At 34.3% G+C, this 24191-nt stretch overlaps 1 protein-coding gene across 3 annotated transcripts in view; it reads left to right on the forward strand.

Annotated features, from left to right (window-relative positions):
* The first annotated feature begins 73 nt into the window (after nt 1–73).
* Nucleotides 74–24191, forward strand: part of LOC118201322 (ubiquitin carboxyl-terminal hydrolase 31-like) — a 119513-nt gene continuing 95395 nt past the window's right edge. For 2 of the 3 annotated variants that reach the window (XM_035373411.2, XM_035373410.2), the window contains exons 1-2: nt 75–1179; nt 12593–12835. In XM_035373411.2, coding sequence (XP_035229302.1) covers nt 316–1179; nt 12593–12835 — 1107 coding nt within the window. In that variant the 5' untranslated portion in view covers nt 75–315. Of the gene's footprint in view, nt 1180–12592; nt 12836–24191 lie in introns of all 3 variants that reach the window. The other variant, XM_035373413.2, reaches the window with a different exon arrangement.

Genomic DNA, 24191 nt, shown 5'->3' on the forward strand with positions numbered 1-24191 from the left:
TTTTTAAGTTAGAAAGAAATGGCATCAACATTTGGTTTGTTTTGTAATAGAAATATTTGTCGCTATCGCAGTTATGTAGATTGTAGTGTTTTGTAATCTGACAATTGAGAAATTAAGGCGTGGTTATATTATTTGGTGCCAAATATCATGTTAGAGATGCATGCATTTTATTGTGATTTAAACTCCATTAGCGTGCATTGTTTGAGCTATTTCTTAAGGAAATATTTAGCATATATTGATTAGTAGTCGATACCACTTAGATCTAAGAACGTTTTACTGTAATTCTCTTCTGGATCAGCATGTAACAATTTAGAAATGATAAAAGCGAAACGTAGTGGCTCAGTTCGTTCCGTTTCTGAGGGTGATTTAGCAGATGTTGAGCAAGAGGAGAATTCTGTTTTGGAATTAAATGAGAAACTTTCCACAGATATCAATAAACAAGCTCTGTTTACTTTACCTCGTTGGATAAGTGGACGTAAGAAAAACAAAAATAGGATAAAGTATATTAAAGTAGATGTTCCATTTGTTCCAGAAAATGTACGTAGAAATGAAAAGATTTCAACTTTTTCTGAAAGTACAGCAGATTGCAAAAGTATCGAGAAATCTGCCAATATTTTTCGCAAACTGTTCCGAAGCAATTCGTTTTTTTCTGTTTCTTCTAAAAAATCTGTTGCTAAATCCTCTTCCAAAGTTCCAATTCCTCTTACATTATCGACATCAAACACTGATATTCGGAATAGCAATGGAATTGCTTTTCATGGCTTCGATTCTCAAGCTTATTTTAAAGACCGTATTCCTGCAGTGTGTGGCATTAAAAATCACGGAAACACTTGCTTTATGAATGCAGTTATACAGTGCTTAAGTAATACAGATGGTTTCGCAGAGTATTTTGTTATGGATCATTATAAAATGGACTTCATGCGAAGGAATAAAACACATTCCAAAAAATATGGTACGCGTGGTGAAGTAACTGAACAGTTAAGCTTTTTGCTTAAGTCTTTATGGTCATGTCAGTATTATCCAAATATTTCCAGCAGATTGAAAAATTTAATATCTAAGTATGGAGCTCAGTATGAAGGAAATAACCAGCATGATGCTCAGGAGTTTTTGTTGTGGTTATTAGATAAGGTGCATGAAGATTTAAATACAGCTCCAAAGCAGAAATACAAAAGACCAAAGGTAAATAATTTGGATTAGTGATATATCTGTTATTAACACAATTCTTCATTTCATTGTGAATATTCTAGGAGAGGCAACAAACTGGGAAGGTGCAGAATCACCCACTGCTTCGTGCATTTTTCAAAATCGCCAACTTGAAAATAACGAGTAACAAAATTGCACAAACTCGGTATCCATGTACACTTCGACCTATTTTCACTTAAAAAACATCCCAGAATTGCACAAACTTGGCATTGCACAGTCCCTTGACTTTGTCCATGTACACATCGATATGTGCCATATAAGTGGGCGCGCCAAGGGTGTGGGCTCTGCTAGGATCCAAACATATTTGGTCCTTTTTCGTTTGGCATGCACTTGTGAAAAAGGATCTTGGGTACTTTTCCCTTTTGTTGGCGCAAGCGATAAATCACCAGTAATGTTACAACCGATGCCAAACGAAATATCCTCGCTGGTAACCTTTAACTTTTACATTTGTAAAACAAGTCACAGCCATTTCTTATCAGATTGATCGTTTCTTTCAATACTGGCATACAATTACATAGAATTTTTACCAGATAGTTCAATTTTATGCCCTAAGGCCATTCGCAGGCGGTAATTAAGTCAATTAGGATGCAATCACACCACTCACCCGATGGCGAAAATATAGATAAGGGTTAAATTCATCCATTCTAATGAGAATGCACTAGCGAAGTAAAGCACTGAGGTTTTACATAATTTCTGATTAAGCTATTCATACGAATTGAAATTGTATTCCAAATTAAGATTTAACCTGAAATTAATGTAGATAATTACTCAGAGAATTAAATTTTTTTAGATTAGTTTACGTGAGGTCACGTGATATGAACCGAGGATGTTGTACGATGAAAGCATTGTAAATTCGGTTGATCTTTACATTACGGTAACTTGGCGATTTTTTGGCGAAAATTTGGCGACCAACTCCCCTACAGCAACCCTCTATTTTTTTTTCCCCGCCGCCATTTTGTCTTCACGAAGTAAAGACGTTTCTTTTCTTCTTATCTACTAAACACTTCTTCCAACAATCTACTAGCCGAATTACACTTATGCTAGAAATTTTATCAAACAAAACTGCTTAATCATGACAAATATTCACTGCAAAATTCGGAAAAAGTGCACAATACCATACACCTTACGCGTTTTTCAAAATAACACATACACATAAACCATGTACACGCCGACTTATTTTTACTTAAAAAAACATCCCAGAATTGCACAAAAATGGCATTGCGCACACTCTTCACTATATCCATGTACACTGCTTTTTTCTCATAAATTCGAAAAATTTCACGAAAATACATGACAATTTTCTCAATCTTTAAACCCGGTAAAAAGAACATATATGAAATTACCTGATCGCGAAAAAGTATTTACCCTTTACAAATATGAACATTTCCACGTATAAAATAAATAAAATATCCAAAACTTTTACCTCTAAATCATCTATTACATTGTACACGTCACCAACGAATTCATACATGAAGCATTACAAATATTTAGTATCAAATATTTAAATTATTTCCATGCACGTTTATTTCAACTTAAACGTAAACCAAATTCCTACAAGCATAAAATTCACAAAATAACTATCATTTCATTAAAATATCACTGAACCATGTACACGTCGACTTATTTTTACTTAAAAAAACATCCCAGAATTGCACAAAAATGGCATTGCGCACACTCTTCACTATATCCATATACACTGCTTTTATCTCATAAATTAAAAAAAATTTCACGAAAATACATGACAATTTTCTCAATCTTTAAACCCGGTAAAAAGAACATATATGAAATTACATGATCGTGAAAAAGTATTTACCCTTTACAAATATGAACATTTCCACATATAAAATAAATAAAATATCCAAAAACTTTTACCTCTAAATCATCTATTACATTATACACGTCACCAACGAATTCATACATGAAGCATTACAAATATTTATTATCAAATATTTAAATTAATTCCATGCACATTTATTTCAACTTAAACATACACCAAATTCCTACAAGTATAAAATTCACAAAATAACTATCATTTCATTAAAATATAATTAATATCAAAAACACCACTTAAAATATACATGAGCACATACATTCAATTAATAAAAATTACCTTACAATCCTAATTACTTTAAACTAAATCATTGCTAATAACAATTTTCCCAATAATACCAAATTCCTTTCCACCTTACATTTCCAACAATGCATAAAAATAATTAAAAATACTAACTTACCTAATCTCCTTCAGAATCTTCATTACGTGGCGGATACACTTTTCTTCATTCTCTTTCAGAATCTTTAAAATCATACTTATCTTTCAAAGCAAGATACCAGGTAAAATAAATAACATAATAAAACATGTTTATTTCTCTCTCACACAACCTTAAAAAACATTTCTTACTATCCTTTTCAATACCACTAAATACCCATTTCGAATTCAATTTACTTACGGCCATGGGATCCAAAAATTCACAAACACTATTTCACACAACACAGAATAAAGCCAAATACAAAATTTCCAGATTTTTTCCCGATTTCCCCCCTTTTCCGATTAAAGAACCGTAATTCGTCCATTAATATCACATGGCATATCCCATGATCTCTCATTTCCCCCACACAAAATAATGCGTAATCGGAACTCAGTACTGCTCACATTATTACCAAAGTCCCAGGTAGTAACCTTTATCGCCTCCAAAATGTCGCCAAACTACCAGTTACCGTAATGTAAAGATCAACCGTAAATTCTTAAATTAATGTCTTTTTACAAATTTACTGTCTTTAATCATTGGCTTTTTTACGAAATTTTAACCGACATTAAAATGTTTATGCCTTCAAAATAAAAAATTCTTACATCTAACATTTGTCAACATTTTTTATGTGTATACCATGTGTTTTCGCCAATAAAGTTTTTTTGGTGAGATTTGCGCCGGTGAAACGGAAAAGTACTGGATCTTGTAAACATATTGAGAAATCCAATGATAGCACCTTTTGCACTATGTGTGTGTGTGTAAATCAGAACAATTAAACACACACACACACACATTACAATAGTAACTGTTGAAATGCATGGCAGGTGCATAACGGAAAAGTACCTGTAATTTATACTTGTATAAAAATATTTAGAAGCTTTTCATCTTGTATTTTTAGATATATAAAACGGAACAGCTTTAGTATTGGTCCTTTTGGCAATTTTTTGATTTGGCGACAAACTTCCGTCGCCAATGTATACCCGGCTTTGAAGATCGGAAAAAAATGGCTAATTGTCAACAAAACCCGATCTAGGCTAAATAACAATCCTAACAAATAAGCTCTTGATCAGAATAAAGTCTTTGATCAACCGAAGTTTTTTGTTTGTAAACCAAACCGTGTTTTGCCTTTCGAGGCTACATTACTAGGTTGCTAGATAAGATAAGATTTGTAGTCTTCAGTCTTGCATTGTAATTGCTGATAGTTGAATTCCATGCCAGTTAAGTTTTTAACCATTTTTGCATTAAATTGATTTATTTGAGTCTAAATTTTACATTTGAACTTACCGTAATTTCTGCAAGAAACGCCGCACCGTTTACGTGTTTAAAACGTAAATTTTCGGCGTTTCTACCCATGCGGCGTTTAGGTGCACTAAAAATAAAATACCGTAATTTCCAGAAGAAAGGCCGCATCAGCGTAAACGCCGCACTCGAGAAAAATGGCGGGAAAAAAATTAAAATTACACAGAAACGCCGCATCACCGTAAACGCCGCAATAGATTAAATTGCGCGTGACACCGTAGTGGGTCGTATAGATGCAAAAACTCAACCTAAGTCCTGATATATGACATACCAGTTAAGAAAAAGGCATGAAATGAAACCGTAACTCAAAAATAAATTAAAGGTAAGAAATGTATAGCTTCTGTGCCGTTTAGAGACATTTCCAAAAAAGTTTCCGCTCCCTAATTAAAAACTATCCAACAAGTACTTGTACCCTAACTGATGGGATCTGTATTTGGCAGAATGCCAAGAAAAATCCATTCATGCTGAAGGAGAAATACGTCAGAGTTCGTTATTGCGAGGCAGGTGGAGTCGTGTCCGCCTTAGAAAAAAATTGCAGAAAAGGCAGGGGTGGAAAGAGGATGGGTCCTGGAAGATTCATCGAATGGCAGAGGAGAGAGACTATTCAAACTGATGAGAATGTTGATTTGAAAGGGGAAAGAATGTTATTGTTCTGAGATCTCGTTTAGGGTGAATAAGGCATGTAGGTCCGTTCAAGGGAAAGAACGTAAACAAAATAACGTTCGCAAAAAGCAATTGAGTGGTCTTTTGTGTGGGAACAGCACCAATCTATGCACAATGACAAGGCCATCCAAACTATGTACAATGACCATCATAAGAAATATTTTATTTTTAGTGCACCTAAACGCCACATTGGTAGAAACACCGCACCCGCTGAAAATTTAAGTTTTAAACACGTAAACGCCGTGGCGTTTCTTCCGGAAATTACGGTATTTCCTATGATGGTCATTGTACATAGTTTGGATGGCCTTGTCATTGTGCATAGACTGGTGCTGTTCCCACACAAAAGACCATTCAGTTGCTTTTTGCGAACGTTATTTTGTTTACGTTCTTTCCCTTGAACGGACCTACATGCCTTATTCACCCTAAACAAGATCTCAGAACAATAACATTCTTCCCCCTTTCAAATCAACATTCTCATCAGTTTGAATAGTCTCTCTCCTCTGCTATTCGATGAATCTTCCAGGACCCATCCTCTTTCCACCCCTGCCTTTTCTGCAATTTTTTTCAAAGGCGGACACGACTCCACCTGCCTCGCAATAACAAAGTCTGACATATTTCCCCTTCAGCATGAATGGATTTTTCTTGGCATTCTGCCAGATACAGATCCCATCAGTTTGGGTACAAGTACTTCTTGGATAGTTTTTAAGTAAGAAGGGAGCGGAAAATTTTTGAAAATGTCCCTAAACGGCACAGAAGCTATACTGCTGGCTTTAAGCTCAATGTAATTTCATGTGCTGAACAAACTGGAAATCGAGCAGCAGCTCGAAAGTTTGAAGTGGACGACAGATGTATTCGACGTTGGAGAACTGAAGAAGAACTTCTTAAAAATATGCCACAACAGAAACGAGACAAAAGAAGTGGTACTGTAAGGTGGCCAAATCTAGAGGACGACTTTGCAAACTGGATAAAGGAGCAACGAGGAAAGGGAATGGCAATTTCGACTGTAAAAATTCACTTACAAACAAAATTTATAGCAAAGCGAATGAACATAAATTATTTCAAAGGAGGTGTAGCAGATTTATGAAAAGAAAAAATATTTCTCTGCATATTAGAACAACAGTCTGGACTGGCAATTACCAATGGACTGGCAGGATAAAAAGTCATCTTTTCTAAAATATGTGACAGCTATTATTGACAAAAAAAAACTTCTTCGGTCGCAGATAATAAATATGGATGAAACGTCATTAGCTTTCGACTCTCCTGCAAACAGAACTGTTGATGAAACTGGTGCAAAAACTGTATCTGTGTTTATGACGGAGCATAAAAGAACGTCATTTACATGTGTGTTAGCTTGTGCCGCAAATGGTGGCAAGCTAAAGCCGATGATCATTTTTAAACGAAAGACTATTCTTAAGGGAGATTTTCCTAATGACGTAATTATTTAATCATGCACGAGTGGCTACAAAAAGTTTGGCAGTGTCGTATGGGATCTTTTTTCCAACCAAAAGGGTTATTCATAATGGATTCCATGCGTGCTAATTTCTTTGAGTCAGTGAAAACCAGATGTCAAAAATTGTCTACGACCGAAGCAATAATTCCTGGTGGTTTGACAAAAATCTTACAACAATTACAATCAATTATATTTGTCAGATAATAAATCCTTCAAAGCTGAAGTCCGAAAGCGGTGGAAATGTTGGATGAGTGAAGGATTGCATACGTAAACCAAAAGCGGTAAAATGCGTAGAGCATCTTATGAAGAAATTGCAAGGTGGGCAAGAAGTGCGTGGAAATCGGTAGAAACATCGTCAATAATAGCAGGGTTCAAAGAAGCTGAAATCATATCCTTAGATAAAGAGACTGTAAACCAAGAGGATGAATGTGACGATCTGGAAGACTTAGATCACGATTTACTAAATCTTTTTAATTCAGATAGTGAAGAATCAGATTTTGATGGCTTCATATGATGTATAGTTTGCTGTAATTCGTAAGTAAAATTTAAAATTTCCTTTTGTCATCCAAATTTAATATTTCGTTGTTGCAACATTTTTTATAATATAGTCTGAGTATTACAAATATGGACTTCTTTAGTGGGTAAATATAAGTATATACTTGAAGATAAATATATTTTCCACATTTCTTACCTTTAATTTATTTTTGAGTTATGGTTTCATTTCATGCATTTTTCTTAACTGGTATGTCATATATGAGGACTTAGGTTGAGTTTTTGCATCTATACGGCCCACGACGATGTCACGGGCAATTTAATCTATTGCGGCGTTTCTGTGTAATTTAAATTTTTTTCCCGCCATTTTTCTCGAGTGCGGCGTTTACGCTGATGCGGCCTTTCTTCCGGAAATTACGGTAATTGTTATCATAAGTTATCTGCCCACAAGTGGTTGACTGAGTTTTAAGCACAAAATGTGCCTTCTGTTCTGTACATCTAAACTTTATAAGAGAATAAAAGTATATCTTAACTTAATAAAAATATATCTAAACTTTATAATAATAACATTTAAAGACATTGAAATTAGTATCTAAGTGCTTGCCATGTAGTCAAATTTTTATATATCAATTGGGTACAACTCTAATATACGCCCTAATTTCACCAAATGTGGCGATATGTGTTCTGTGCTGGTTTTTGGCACGATTGCGTGTTCTATGGCAACCCTGTTGACGTTGAAAAATCTTTCGCTGGAGCTCGTTGATTCGCCTCTGTGTCTGAGAAGATGGGAGGGAAAGGTAAAATGGTAGTTGTTGAATTGAAGTTCGGAAAAAGGAAATATCATTGTGGCTATCCTGTTGAGGGGTAGTGGGTATTTGGAAGTGTGGAAAGAGGGTCTGGGAGATTATTTTTAATGGCAGCGCATGATAGAAGTAGGGATTTGTGATTTTATTTATTTGTGAACCATAGTATAAATTTTCTGGATAGTGTGTCTGGCTGTCACGTAAATATGATAGTGATTACATGGTGGCATGTTAAAGGCGGTATGAAATTTATATTTCTGCTATTCAAAAACGCATTAATTCATGGTAAGTGCATTTTATTTTATCCTTGTTCTTATTTTGTAGAATGTTATGTTCATTGGTTCTTTAGTATGAATTTCTGTCGTTATTGTTTTTTTTTTTAAATTGTTTGAAATTTATTTTAGTTTATTTTGTTGTTTAGTGTCTAGACTGTGCAATTCGTAGATGTTTTTTATAGTTGAAACGGAATGCTGTGTATATGGTATTATTTGAAATTTATTGTTGTTATGTTATTTTATTAAAGTGAGGAGTGCGTAGATCGTAGATTCCTTCCTTGCCTAAATTGTGCAATTCATAGAATTTTTTTAAAGTTTAAACAGGATGCTGTGTACATGGTATTCTTTCAAATTTATTGTTGTTATGTTAATTTATTAAAGCGAGGTGTGCGTAGTTTGTAGATTCGTTCGTTGCCTACATTGTGCCATTCGTAGATGTTTTTTTAAGTTAAAACATGTCGCTGTGTACATGGATTCTTGTCAAATATTTTTGGTTAGAAACTTTACATTTTTGCTATCTAAATTTTTTGTTTTTGGATTTTTAGCTAAATTGTATGTTGAAAACGTAGTTTTTGCATGTGCGAAAACCGCGTTTTTGGAGACATTTTAGGCTAAAAGTTCGAAATGTAGACAAAAAATTTAGATAGTAATATGGCAGCGTGAAGTTTCTCGCCATAAATATTTGGCGCGAAATTTGGCGACTTGAGGGCGCATATCAGAGTAGTTCCATAAATTGTACTCTTATTTTATTATAGAGTTTTTATTACAAAAAAATTCAGATTTCTGTTAAATAAAATATTTAAGTAATGTAGAAAATTGGCATAAAATTTAAAATAAAAAGACTGTTATGTCAACATACTATTAATAAAAGTAATAATACTCAGTGAAGGTTACTCATATACAGCTATTAGGTTGTAAGATTTACAAAATTTGAGAATTGTAAATTATAAGCAATATATTCCATAATGTAAGCAACATTATATTTTTTATAGTCAGTCAAATTATAAAAATGTTATAAAAGCAATATTTTTGGTCCTGATTTGAACCTATGAATTCATGCAATCACACATCCCTATAGTTTTAATATGAGGCAAAAAAGTATTTTTAGACCATGGTAATTTTGATCTTCTTAGCAAAAGAAACACAAAGAGTTTACGTCATGCTACTGAAAATGTGTTTCTTTTCTTGGGGGAGGGGGTGGAGTTTATAATAATATGCAGAGTTGACATATGAAAAAATGTCAAGACTCATGTGATGTAATATTAAAAGCATCAGTTTTAATTATCAAATTTTAGCTTTTTTAAAAATATTTTAAATCCTGTGCTTTCCCAACACAAACGTAACTTTAAGAAAAACATGCAATTTATCCCTCCTGCCATCAAAGCTCCGATACCTACCAAATTCGTTAAAGTTACATGGACAGAAATGGCGGCATGTTTTTTTCAGCTCAGTATTTAGGGTTACAAAGGTTATCATAATTTTACATTTATCGCTCCAAAATATCGCCAAACAAATTTCTCGCCAAAAAGGACTAATACTAAAGCTGTGCCTATAAAACATACAGTTTGCTGAGAAATAAATGGTTGCATGAGCAGTGTTTTCATTTAATTTATCAGCAAAGTGGGTTGATCTTTGAATTATGGTAACTTGGCGATTTTTTGGCGAAAATTTGGCGACCAACTCTGCTACAGCAACCCCTATTTTTTTTTTTCGCTGCCATTTTGTCTTCACGAAGTAAAGACATGTTTCTTTTCTTTTTATTTACTGAACACTTTTTCCAACAATCTACTAGCCAAATTACACTTATGCTAGAAATTTTATGCAACAAAACTGCTTAATCATGACAAATATTAACTGCAAAATTGGGAAAAAATGCACAATCGCAAACTCCTTGCGTGTTTTTCAGAATAGCACATACACATAAACCATTTACACGTCGACTTATTTTTACTTAAAAAAACATCCCAGAATTGCACAAAAATGGCATTGCACACACTCTTAACTTTATCCATCTACACTGGTATTTTCTCATAAATTACAAAAATATGCATGAAAATTTTGTGAATCTTTAAACTCGATAAAAAGCACATATATGAAATTACCTGATCGCGAAAAAGTACATACCCTTTCCAAGGATGAACATTTCCAAGTATAAAATAAATAAAATATCCAAAAACTTTTACCTCTAAATTATGTATTATATTATAAACGTCACCAACGAATTCATACTGCAAACATTACAAATGGTTACAAATACTTAGTGTCAAATATTTAAATTATTTCCATGCACGTTTACTTCTACGGAAATGTGTTCCAAAATGCTACAAACATATAATTCACAAAATAACTATCATTTAATTAAAATATAGTTAAACCATGTACACGTCGATGTATTTTTACTTAAAAAAACATTCCAGAATTGCACAAAAATGGCATTGCACACACTCTTGACTTTATCCATGTACACTGCTTTTTTCTCATAAATTAGAAAAATTTGCACGAAAATGCAGGAAAATTTTGTGAATCTTTAAATCCGGTAGAAAGAACATATATGAAATTACCTGATCGCAAAAAGTATATACCCTTTCCAAAGATTAACATTTCCATGTATAAAATAAATAAAATATCCAAAAACTTTTACCTCTAAATTATCTATTATATTATAAACGTCACCAACGAATTCATACCGCAAACATTACAAATGGTTACAAATACTTAGTGTCAAATATTTAAATTACTTCCATGCACGTTTACTTCAACTGAAACGTATACCAAATTCCTACAAACATAAAATTCACAAAATAACTATCATTTAATTAAAATATCACTAAACCATGTACATGTTGACTTATTTTTACTTAAAAAAAATCCAGAATTGCACAAAAATGGCATTGCGCACACTCTTCACTATATCCATGTACACTGCTTTTTTCTCCTAAATTAGAAAAATTTCACGAAAATGCATGAAAATACTCAAGCGTATTCAAAAATACTACAAACATATAACTCAGAAAATCACGATCATTAAATTAAAATATAATTAAATTAAAAAACAGTACTTAAAATATAAATAAGCACATACATTAAATTAATAAAAATTAGATTACAATCCTAATTACTTTAAACTAAATCATTGCTAATAACAATTTGCCAATAATATCATATTAATTTATTTACTCCTTACATTTAGCATTACATGCATAAAAATAATATCCTCAAATGATTAAAAATACTAACTTGCCTAATCTTCAGTATCTTCATTACGTGGCACGCACACTATTTCACACAACACACAATGAAGCTTAATACAAAATAATATAGTACTACAGTTTTCCAAATTCCCCCCCTTTTCCGATTAAAGAACTGTATTTCGTCCATTAATGTCACATGACATATCTCACGATCTCATTTCCCTCGCACAAAATAATGCGTAATTGGAACTGAGTACTTCTCACATTATTACCAAAGTCCTAGGTAGTAACCTTTATCGTCTCCAAAATGTCGCCAAACTACCAGTTACCATATTCCAAAGATCAGCCGCAAAATGTACTATTGCGAGAATTAAAAAAAAAAAAAAAAAGTTTTTATTGCTAATGTCCAAGCTTTGAAATCAGCACAGTGATTCTATGATTGCATTCATATCTGTAAATTCTTGAATATTATCATAATTCTCTTTTATGTTCATTGCATGAGAAAATATTCACATTGGAAAGTAAAAGTGCCTTTAAACGAGTAGTTAAAAATTTTAAATGATCCAAGTTTCCAAATTATATTACAGCCTTAACTGAAGTAATCAGTCATTGGACATTATGTCAATAGTTAAATTGCTGACACTTGATTTTTTAACTTTCATATGGGTTATATATTTTATGATTCTTATGCAACTAATAGTAATAGATATATTACTGCTTCTGATAACATTTATTTGGGTAATTTTTGTACTTAAATATGCCAGTTCACTTTGAAAATAGTGTATTATTCAAAATAGTGAGTGATATAATTATGCAATCAGTTTTATAAGAAAGGTTTTGCTACAATGGCAGTGTTATTATTCTGTTATTGAATAAGTGTTAATTCTGTTTAGTTCAAACTCTGTAAGCAACTGTACTATTAGTGTTTAATGCTCTTTTGCATATTAAATGCCGCATTTTTAATTTTTAGGGTAGCCTTGGACGTTCTGATGAAGATATTGCTGCAGAAACTCTTGCAAACCATTTAAGATGTAACAATAGTTTTGTACATGACTTATTTCAAGGCCAGTTCCGGTCATCAATTTGTTGTCTCGGCTGTGGTCAATTCAGCAACACATTTGATCCATATCTTTGTGTTTCATTACCTGTACCTCATAGTCAAAACATTCCCTTATTTTTTAATATAGTTTTTCTTAATGAAAAAATGAATATGGTGAGTATATATGCAGTTTCACTCCTTTTTTGTGTAGATCATGTATATTGCATAAGTGTGTGTTTATATATATATGTGTGTGTGTGTAAGATAAAGAATTATGCAAATCAAAATTATAATTGGTTAAAGTAGCAGTAATTCCTTAATTCCCTTTCTGTATTCTTAAAATCATAATAATAGCTTTTCTGAACTGAATCATTTCTAGATCAATTCATCTTGCATGGCTTGCATAACACTGATGACGTAGCTAACTCGAAACTTAACACAAAATTTTGAGAACTGAAACTTTTCTAATCTAAACCCAAACCTTCTCTTGGTGAGCGTCCGTAGTGGATAGTTGTGCACTTTTAGCTTCAGCTCTCCTGCAGGCAAGATGCTGCTTCGCCCTGTTTGCTTTGTCATGCTACTAACTATGCCATTATCTAAAATGTGATATTCTGTATAAAATTGTGGGGTGCATATTTCACCCATGATCATGTGTGATGAAAGAGATGTTTTTGATAATTGGCTCGTATCCACAATTAAAAGTTATATTCAATTCGGCCAAATCTGTCTACAAGTCTTTGCTTCGAGTGTGATCTTTCTAACTACGCAGTAGAGTCTCCCCACAATATAATGCAGAGAAGCCTTGCCAATCTGTTACAGCTTACTCCAAGTCATCTTATGACATGTGGATATAAAATTATTAATTTTCTATTTATAATTATCTTGTATGAAAGAAAGTATAAAACTATTGCTAAATGGAATTAGAAAATATTAATATTTAAGAGGATTGTGAAAAACTATTTAAAAATTTGTAATGGCATGCATCAAATATATATATTTATATATATATGTAAGAAAAATAAAGAATATGTAAAAGATTAACTTAGAAGCTTAAATTAATTTCCCTTCTCTATTCTAAAAGGAGTAACCTGTATTTGCACTGGGCAGTGTTGGCAGAAATTTTTCAACTAAAGTAGCAAAAGGAGACTAAAAAAGTAAAAAAAATCACAAATAACGTCAGAGGTCACGTGATTTTTTGTTATGTCATAGTTACATATGTTTGCATTACTTCTGACGTCATCACAGATTTACTGTCTATTGGTTCCATAGGTTACACACTGTATTCGATTCTTAGTCATTTTAATTACATATCTTTTATAATAACTAACTTTGTAATAGAAACTTGGCAGTCGAGGCAGATTAAATTTCATTTTTATTTAAATTGACATTTGTGGCCAGTTCACTTGGCACTCTAATTGTGCCTATTTCCAGAACATTTATATTTCTGATTCGGTTATGATAGGAAGAGAGCACAGTGCAATAGCATCTAAGCACTACAGAGGTTCAAGCGAAAAGTGTGCATTTATCCAATATGGAGGCTCACCAAGAGGAGGTTTTGGTTTACGTTAAAGAGGTTTCAGTTCTCGAAATTGTGAGTTTAGGTTCTGAATTAGTCACATCATCAGCGTTATGCAAGCCATATACAGAGTTGCCAACTCTCCCGATTTTCGACCGCTCTCCCACCATCCCAATTTACAATATATTTCTCCCGACTTTTTCTTATTCTTAAAATTTCTCACGATTTTTATGGAACATGGCTTAATACTTTGTTATATGAAAAAAAAAAAAAAAGTGATTTTGGACGTCTAAAACCAATTGAATTTTCTCTAGATTATATCTAAAAGAAAACCTTGCGAATTAGATAATTTCTGCTTTGTGAGTGAGAGCATATACCTATCCAGAAACGTCGTTCTCCAGTTCTCCAATGGGCATCGTGCTCCACTGCGTGTCACCTGGCGTATATTAACCAATGAGGACAAAGCAAGCTGTTCTCTGGATGTTGTTTAGTTATTTCGGTCATTTTGTCTTGAGTTGTGTGAGTACACGTGCCTTCGAAAAATAGTTTTTGAAACTATCATCTTTTGTTATGTCTACGAGAAAGGTGAAATACTCGTGTAAGTTTCAAAAATCGTACACACTTGACTTTCCTTCCATTATTTCCTCAAGGAAATATAATAAATTTGCGAAATCGAAAAACCGCCTGTCATTGCGATTTTTCGATTTCGCATGGTGGAAGGGTGGATGTTCTTAAACATGTGCGTACACAAAAACACAAGGACAACATGAGTTTTTTGAAAAAACGAAAAATTAAATTTTTCTTCGGAAACAAAGGACCAAAAAGTTATTAATGCAGAATGTCTGTTCTCTGTCTTTTTTACTGGAGCACAACCTGCCACTGAATGCATCGGATCACGCTGCAGCTTAATTTAGAAAAATGTTTCCCGATAGTGAAATCGCTAAGAAATACTCAAGTGCAAGAACCAAAACAGGTGCAATTGTTAAAGAAATGGATTTGAAAAATAATTCTTCAGTTATTGATTGCATTAAAACAGCTCCGTTCTGTCTCTCTACGGTTGGAAGCAATAATACCGATTCAAAACTGTATTCAATTGTTGTTTCTTTTTTTTAATCCAGAGTCTTCAGAAATTGAGTGCAATTTACTTTCTGTCCCCACTTTAGAAGGATATTTGACAGGCTTTAATATAGCACAGCTAATTATTAAAACTAAAAGAAAATGTAGTCCCTCTGGATAATTGCTTAGCACTTGGTGCCGATAATGCACCGGTATCGGTAGGCTTGAAGACTGGTGTTGCAGGCATCTTAAGAAAGGAAAATTCAGATTTGCGGATTATGAAGTGCACCTGTCACCTCTTAAATTTAGCAGCTGAAAAAGGGGCAGCTTCTTTACCAATAAATGTGGATGAACACATTGTTGATATTTATTATTATCTTGAAAGGAGTTCTAAAAGGAAGGAAAAATTAAAACAGTTCCAACAGCTGCATAACAGCAGTTTACAATTAGAAAACTTGAATGAAGTAATAAAATCAGCTAGGATTGACACCCAGTGGAGTTTAATTGGAAAACTGAAAGGTGCTGATGGAATTTTAAAATATAGTGAACTGTATAGAATTGTGTTGGCCATCTTGACAGTTCCCCATAGTAATGCAGAGTGTGAGAGGATTTTCAGTGTTGTTGCGAAAACGAGGACTAAATTTAGATCTAATATTAGTGGTAACACATTAGAAAAACTTTATTAGCGAAAGCAGGCCTACGTGGCAATTGCTACGAACAAAATTATGAAGTTTCTTACAGAAAGCAAAATTTGCCACTGTTTATAACATTTATACGAAAACTGATTAAAGTTTTTTTTTTTTTTTTTTTTTTTGTTTTTGTTTTCTTAAACGATGCAAGTAATAAAAATGTTTTTTATGTGTAAGGTATTTTTGTGTTGCTTGCATTTAAGAATTAGTTACTATTTAAAGTTAATTAATTATTAAAAACTATATTGTCATCATTTAAAATGTCTTTTTAACATTGTGAAAAATCTCCCGATTCCTTACAAAAATCTCCTGATTTTTGAGTGTCATAGGTTGGCAAGTATGCATATAGGATAGACTGATCTAGAAGTGATGAAATCCAGAAAAGTTATTATGATTTTTAAAATGCAGAGTGAGAATTACATGGTTACCTCTAGTTTAAATAATAATTTTGATTTACATTACTTTTTATCTTACATATTCCCCTCCTTCAAAGAGAATAAGGCTTGGTGACAGAAAATACTCAAGCTTAAGCTACTTATGTTAAAGCATTATAACAGTAGCAAAGGAATACATTATGTACAGTTAGTACGAGAAAGCAAATGAAGGTTTTCAGGGACATAGCCTGGAGGCTTCTCAATGCCTGTCATTTAATTCACAAACTTTCTCATATCTAGATATATGAAAATATATAAAAATAAAATTTCAAATTCAGAATGTATAAAAGCATGTAAAAAATTCAATTTAGAAATATGAAAACAAAATTATTAGAATGGAAAGTTCAAATGAAAATATAAAAAAATTCATGTATTCAAGATGTGCTTGAAGTTCTAGAAAAGTTGTCTTGATATTGTCACAAATTTCCACAGGTTTTTTTTTTTTTTTTTTTTTTTTCCCAAACTTTTCTAAAACAGTTATGAAAAAGCATTACATTTATTATGTACTTATTCATAATAGAACAAGAATAGAGTTGCATATTGTAGAGCAATGGAATAATTGAAACACATAAAAAAATGCAATAATAATAAACTGCTGATAGTTGTAGTATGCTCAAATACAATTTCACCTAAAGGTTTCCTTCCTCAAAAAAAGTAACTACTCTTAGTATTGTATGACAAATCAAAGTTAAAAGTTTCAGTTTACTCTTATGGCCATAAAAGTCTGTTACATTATACACTTGATATTAAAAGAAAAAAGCTAAAGACACAAAAATCAAGGTAGACAAATAACTTGTATACTGAAGTTATGATAAAGAAATGTAATTAGTATAACATTACCCTGTGGTCTTAAATACTACTAATAAAAAAGATTAAATATGTATTGTGTGTGTGGTAGCACTTTATACTGAAACTAAAGCCAGAAGAATGAAAAGGAGGGGTGAAAAGTACCCAGCAGTTCTCTCACCACAGTGACTCTTCTAAATGAAAATTTTAATTTGTGGATTAGGGTTTTCCTAGAGCGACAGTGGGCATGTGCTCTCATTATTTGTACCCTCCTTGTTGTAATAAGGTGACTAAGAGTAACCTGAAACAGATTGATGATGGTTTTCTTCATTGTATCCTGAGAAGAATTTAGTGCATAGTTAGAAAGATAACACTCGAAGGAAAGACTTGCAGCTTAAATGAAAATAACTTTTATTGGTGGATACAACCTAATTATCAAAAAAATATTTTTCGTCACACATGATCATGGGCGCAATATGCACTCCTAAATTTTAAAGAGAATATCACATTTTAGCTAATGACATAGTTAGTAGCACGACAAAGCAAACGGAGCAAAGTAGCAGCTTGACAGCAAAAGAGCTGAAGCTAAAAGTGTGTAATTATCCAATGTGGAGGCTCACCAAGAGGAGGTTTTTGATTTAGATTGTCTTTATTGCAATTGAGCATTATTTGTGATTTATGATTTGGCTCTAGCAGAAATATAATTTGATGCTTACTTGGAAGAAAGATGAAACACTCTCACTATTTTTAGGTGTTGTTAATTGAGATGTAGATTGGTAGTAAGTAAGTAGATTAATATGTGATCAATGATAATAGCTACTTTTTCAAGACTTAAAAATTTTTACTTTTGATTTTTGATATTTTTGCGATTAAGGATTTTCTATACAGATTTTTATGTTTTTAAAGCAATAGAGGTTTAGAAAATATTAATTTCAAAAACTAATTAAAATACTGAAATTTTTTTTTAATATTCATTGTTTTAATTAAATTTCTGTTCCTTGGAGATGGTATGTAAAAAGTTTTCTAATTATATAAATACGGGGTTGCCCACTTAAGTTCGGTCACCTGTTTAACTGCAGAACGGCTGCAGCTGTAGTCATAAAAATGGTGTCTAGGTATAGTAAAGTAGCTATGCGCTACTAGATGAGATAACTTACAGCACCAGCTGGTGGAAAACTGAAGTTCGGATCCCTATCTTGGATAAGAAGAAAAACTGAATTACAAAGTTGTGGAACATCGTTGATTTAGTACAAAAAGACAGTTCATGGATATGAATGCTGAAAATGCATATTTGTTTTTTCATGATTTCCCCACACTGTGATGTCATGAAACTTGAACGAAAGGAGAAAAGGTTATCTTTCGAATGAAACACGAGCCTGTATCATGGCACAGTGGTATCGCTTGTAATTCGCAGTCGAGAGGACTGTGTATCAAACTCCGCAGGGGGCATCCTTGTACTAATACTCATTACAAACAGAGTAGACAATATGTAGATGGTGCACAATTGTTTCGCAAAATGCATCAACTCAGTGCAACTTGAGCTTGGTGTGCAAATTTGTGCATTATGCAAATAGTGTATGAAACGTCACGTTTACCTGAAACAGCTATAAAAGATATATCTCCTCGGCATTGTATGTTGAAGCTCATGGCCATGGAATGAGTTTCAAAAAATGATTATTGTTACATGGTTTTACTTTACGGTGATTGTGGGCGTAAAGCACAATTGGCAGCATGGTTGTATCGACAACATTTTCCTGCTGGCCTGCATCCCTCACACAAAACCATTCTACAGGTTGTAAAATGTTTAAGGGAGAGAGGTTGCATGACTAGCCGACTTTGATCCGGCAAACCAGGTAAGGTAGGGCGGAAGGTACAGCTGGAAGATGTCTCATCATACGCCCTCATATATCCAAACAGCAGCACAAGAGAGATAAGTAAAAACTATGGTTTTTCAAAAAGTCACATTTGGAAAGTCTTAAATGAATTAGGTGCTCATCCATATCAGCCAACACCTAATCAGGCATTACTGGATGGGGATGCCGAGAGACATTTCAACATGGTATAACTTAATCATGAATCAGATACAGGTCCAGCCAGCATTCTTGGCAGATATAGTGCGGACTGATGAGGCACGCTTTTTGCAGAATGAAATGTCCAATAGGCAGAACAATCATTACTGAGCACTGGAAATTCCATCATGTTCTGCTAACGTTCGACATCAGATATGGTTTTCAATTAATGTTTGATGTGGAATTTATAATAACAGACTAATTGGCCCAATATTTCACCAGGGTGTGTTAACAGCTGCAATATGTTTAGAACTTCTGCAAGAGATAATACCCGATTTTGTTGAAAACCTGCCGTTGCATCAACTCTGGAATGGATGGTTCCAAGATGACAGGGCGGCTGCACACAAGATGTCACAAATGAAGCAGTACTTGATTGAGAAATTCGGAAATCAAATAGTTGGGTATGGTGGTTTCGAAGAGTGAGCTCCACGTTCACCTGACCTGACTCCAATGGACGTTTTCTTATGGGGGTACCTCAAACAGCAGGTATTTGTGACCCCTCCATAAACATTGCAGGACTTTCAACAATGTATTACAGATGCTTGTGCAAACGTGTCACCCACTGTGCTACAACGCGTACAACATGAAGTTCTAACAAAAGTCCAGATGGGCATTTCAGCTGATGGAGATAAGTTTGAACATCGAAAATAAAGGTGGTTTGTGATAACTAGTTGTTTTTTTTTTCTTTCCAAGATCCTGTCATAACGTCACAGTGTAGGAAATCATGAACAAACACATGGACGTGTAAAGCGTTCTGTTTGTAACATTCATGTCCACAAGCTATCTCATCTAGTAGCACATAGCCACTTGACTGTGCATAGACACCACTTTTGTTATAGCTGCAGCCGTTCGGCATTTAAAGGGTGATACCAGACTTTAGTGGGCACCCTGTATATATATGTGGCGTTCCGACAGATACTTCAACTTCTATTCGTGAGAAGGCGCCACGTGTAAAATCCAGTTCTTAACCGGAGCAGCAAAGCGACGTCATTACTCACTCAGACTTCTCGAGAGACAACTGTATGCGACGGTAGCATGAACTGCGTTCCGAGCTCTGCGTTGATCTCTGCAATGTAATTTAAATTGCAATTTAGCACTTAATATATTCTTTTGTTATAGGAGATTGTCTACTCTTATTTTCTTTAATCATATCATGCATTAAGCACACGACCACCAAAAGTGGTGACCTTTTGACTGAGTACGCTACTGACAATGGATTTTCAACGACCCTAAGCCACGTGCATCCAAGGCATTCTGAAGAACTGACTAAAAATAACAACGAATATGGACATTAAATGTATGCTACAACATACCCCTTCAATTATTTCTAGAAGTATTGATATATATTGCTTGTGTTTTTTTCAAAGTCGTGCATATCATCGCAAGGTGTTTCAGCAAATCATCAATGTGATCTGTTCCGTTCCGCTGACTTCGCCAGTCGTGCAATAATTCTTCGATCATTCAACTTTTGTGACAAATGTGATACAATAGTGATTTTCGCTAAATGTGCTACATCAGTAATTTTTCTGCAACGTGCTACGGCAAAATTCTTCCCTCAGTGTTCGAAAGTAGTGATTTTTTTTCCCATGTGCTACAGGAGTGATTTCCTTTTTCCTTCGAAAGTGCCTTAGCAGTGTGAAGTGGTGATTTTGTGTGTGCGCAATACAAAATGAACGCATCATTTTTTTTCTCAAATAGGGGTTTCTTTTCAAATGCATTTCGGTAAAATATTATTTGTGTGTGTAATTGCTGACCCTGTCTTATTTGTGTGTGTATTGTTACGTAAATTTTTTCTGCATGGTTAAAATATTTATTGTTATCATGGTAAAATATCAATAGTGTATCCTCACGCTACAATATTTGTGCTGTTAAGTGTTTATTAATTAAAGTGAAAATTATCTATCAGTATGCCCGACGATATTCCACCAGAGCCACAAATCATACACGTTGCGGTGAAGCCACCGCCTTTCTGGAAAAATAATCCTTCATTGTGGTTCGCTCAGATCGAAGCACAATTTTCTATCGCTCGCATTAGTGAGGATTCTACAAAATTCAACCATGTAGTTGCAGCAATTGAGTCTGATATTCTGAATTCAGTGCATGACTTAATTCTCAAACCACCTGATTGTGATAAATACTCCAAACTGAAACAGTGGCTCATTGAAATCTATTCAGAAAGTGAATCTTCAAAAATACATACTTTACTACAAGGACTTGAACTTGGAGATCAGCGACCTTCATACTTGCTGTCACGAATGCGTGATCTGGCAGAAAGCCATTTTAGTGACGACTTGTTGAAGTCACTATGGCTTTCGCGTCTCCCTAATAACATACAAATAATTCTTGCTGCTTCCAATGAAGATCTAACCCGGTTAGCAGCAATGGCTGACAAAATTAATGAACTTGTTACTCCAGCTTATGTCAGTGCTGCTAATGCTGCACCTTCCAGTTCATCCCTCGAACAACAAGTGGCTGAATTGACCAAAAAAGTATCTGAACTCTCTACAAGTCTTCATGCTTCACGGAGATACAATCGATCAAATCAGGGCCCACGTAATAAATTTCGTGGCCGAAGCAGGAGTCGATCTCGTCACAATACTCGAACGCAGTACAAAGAATCCACAAGTGGCATATGTTTTTATCATATGAATTTTGGCGCTCAAGCTCGCAGGTGTGCCCCTCCATGCACTTTTGAACAAGTGGGAAACTAAATGGGCGGTCTTCTGCTGGCCAACAGAATGTCCGCCACATCGACAGAATAGTACTGGCTGATCGTTCAACTCAGTTGTGTTTTCTAGTAGATACTGGAGCTGACATATCAGTGCTCCCGAGAACTAAAACAAATGCTCACCAACTTAATAAACTTGTACTGTATGCAGCCAATGGTACTCAAATTGCAACCTACGGCACCAAACTATTGACACTTGATTTAAACTTGCGCCAGACTTTCAACTGGCCGTTTATTATTGTGTATGTAACTCAAGCAATTATTGGTGTCGACTTCTTGACACATTTCCACCTTCTAGTGGATGTCAAGAATAATTGCTTAATTGATGCTACAACCCAGTATCTTCGCATAACCAGCCAAGCTATTTTGTACATCCTGCGCTTGAGACATCTTCGCACGTATTCGTGCGCAACGATGCAATTAAGCCAACTTTAACACCTTCATATGATGGTCCATTCAAAGTTGTCAAATAACACCGAAACATTTCACCATCATCTGCAATGGTAAACAATCAGTGATTGGAATCGATCGTCTCAAACCAGCATTTCTAATGCAAGATCCAACAACTTCCTCATCAACATAACTCCCGAAAGAAAGCTTACATCCCGTTAAAGAGCAACGTAAAACTACCAGATCTGGAAGAAAGGTTAAATTTAACCCAAAGTACTTATAACGTATCGATGGTACTTGGGGGGGAGTACTGTGGCATTCCGACAGATACTTCAACTTCTATTCGTGAGATGGCGCCACGTGTAAAATCCAGTTCTTAACCGGAGCAGCAAAGCGACGTCATTACTCCCTCAGACTTCTCGAGAGACAACTGTACGCGACGGTAGCATGAACTGCGTTCCGAGCTCTGCGTTGATCTCTGCAATGTAATTTAAATTGTAATTTAGCACTTAATATATTCTTTTGTAATAGGAGATTGTCTACTCTTATTTTCTTTAATTATATCATGCATTAAGCACACGACCACCAAATATATATGTGTGTGTGTATAATGTACATTTTTTTTTTTATATATAGTTGGGTTTGGGAAAACGTTTGTGATATTTTTCCTGTAGATGGTGTCAATGCTAAATAACTCAGGAAACAGAAATCGAGTGACACCACTAAATGCTTGTTGGAAAGGTGATTCTTTGAGCATTACTGTGAATATATAAACTTTGAATAGGGTGCAGTGGATGGAAAGTTCTGTGCGTTTGTTTGACAGTGGAAAAAGTAAGGAAGAATTGTGCTGTATTTTGAAATATTATTACAACAAAGAGAAGAATGTTACACAGACTTGTGAGAAACACTGTGCTGGTGTTTCTCACAGAAAAAAGGTGCCATATCAAAAATCTTGTGTGCAGAAATAGTTTGCTCGCTTTCATTCTGGTAATTTTGACCTAAAAGATGCCTCATGTTCTGGCCATCGAATCACTGAAAAAGCTGATGAAATTCCAACAAAATAAGCACATCAGTTGTGTCAACATTGGTTTGGAACTGGGCATTGATCACAGAACTGTTTTGAACCATTTACACAAAGCTGGCTACAAAAAAAAATGCTCGATATCTGCATTCTGCATGAGTTAAACTTGAAAAAAAATGCTAGACCAAATTAACATTTGCAATAGGCTGCTGAAACGCAATGGACTCAAGCCCATTTCTCAAATGTGTCATAACCGGGAATGAAAAGTGGATAATGTACAACAACGACAAGCATAAAAGGTTGTGGATAAAGGGTGGGGAGCTGCCACAAAGGCAAGATTGATGCTGAATAAGGTCCTGCCTTGTGTGTGATAGAACTGGAAGGGAAATCTTCTGCCATGAGCTACTTCCAGCTGGTCAGACGATTCCAGATGGTACTTTTCCGTTTTGCCGGCGCAAGCGATAAAGTCGCTAATAATGGTGCAACCGATGCCAAACGGAATATTCTCGCTGGTAACCTTTTACGCCTCATTTTCAAAACAAGTCGCAGCTTTTTCTTATCAGATTGATTGTTTCTTTCAATACTGACATATAATTACATAGAATTTTTATCAGATAGTTCAGTTTTATGTTGTATGTTTATGTTATTTATCAGATGTTCAGTCATTTTCGATATTTAAGTCAATTAGGATGCAATCACAGCGCTTACCCGAAGCCGAAAATATAGAAAAGGTAAAGTCAAGAGTTAAATTCATCAATTCTGATGAGAATGCATTAGCGAAGTAAAGTACTGCAGTTTTACATAATTTCTGAGTAAGCTATTCGTACGAATTGAAATATTT

The sequence above is a fragment of the Stegodyphus dumicola genome, chromosome 2 (assembly GCF_044657685.1).
Source record: "Stegodyphus dumicola isolate Sdum_Otavi_A_Nest chromosome 2, ASM4465768v1".
Lineage (NCBI taxonomy): Eukaryota > Metazoa > Arthropoda > Arachnida > Araneae > Eresidae > Stegodyphus > Stegodyphus dumicola.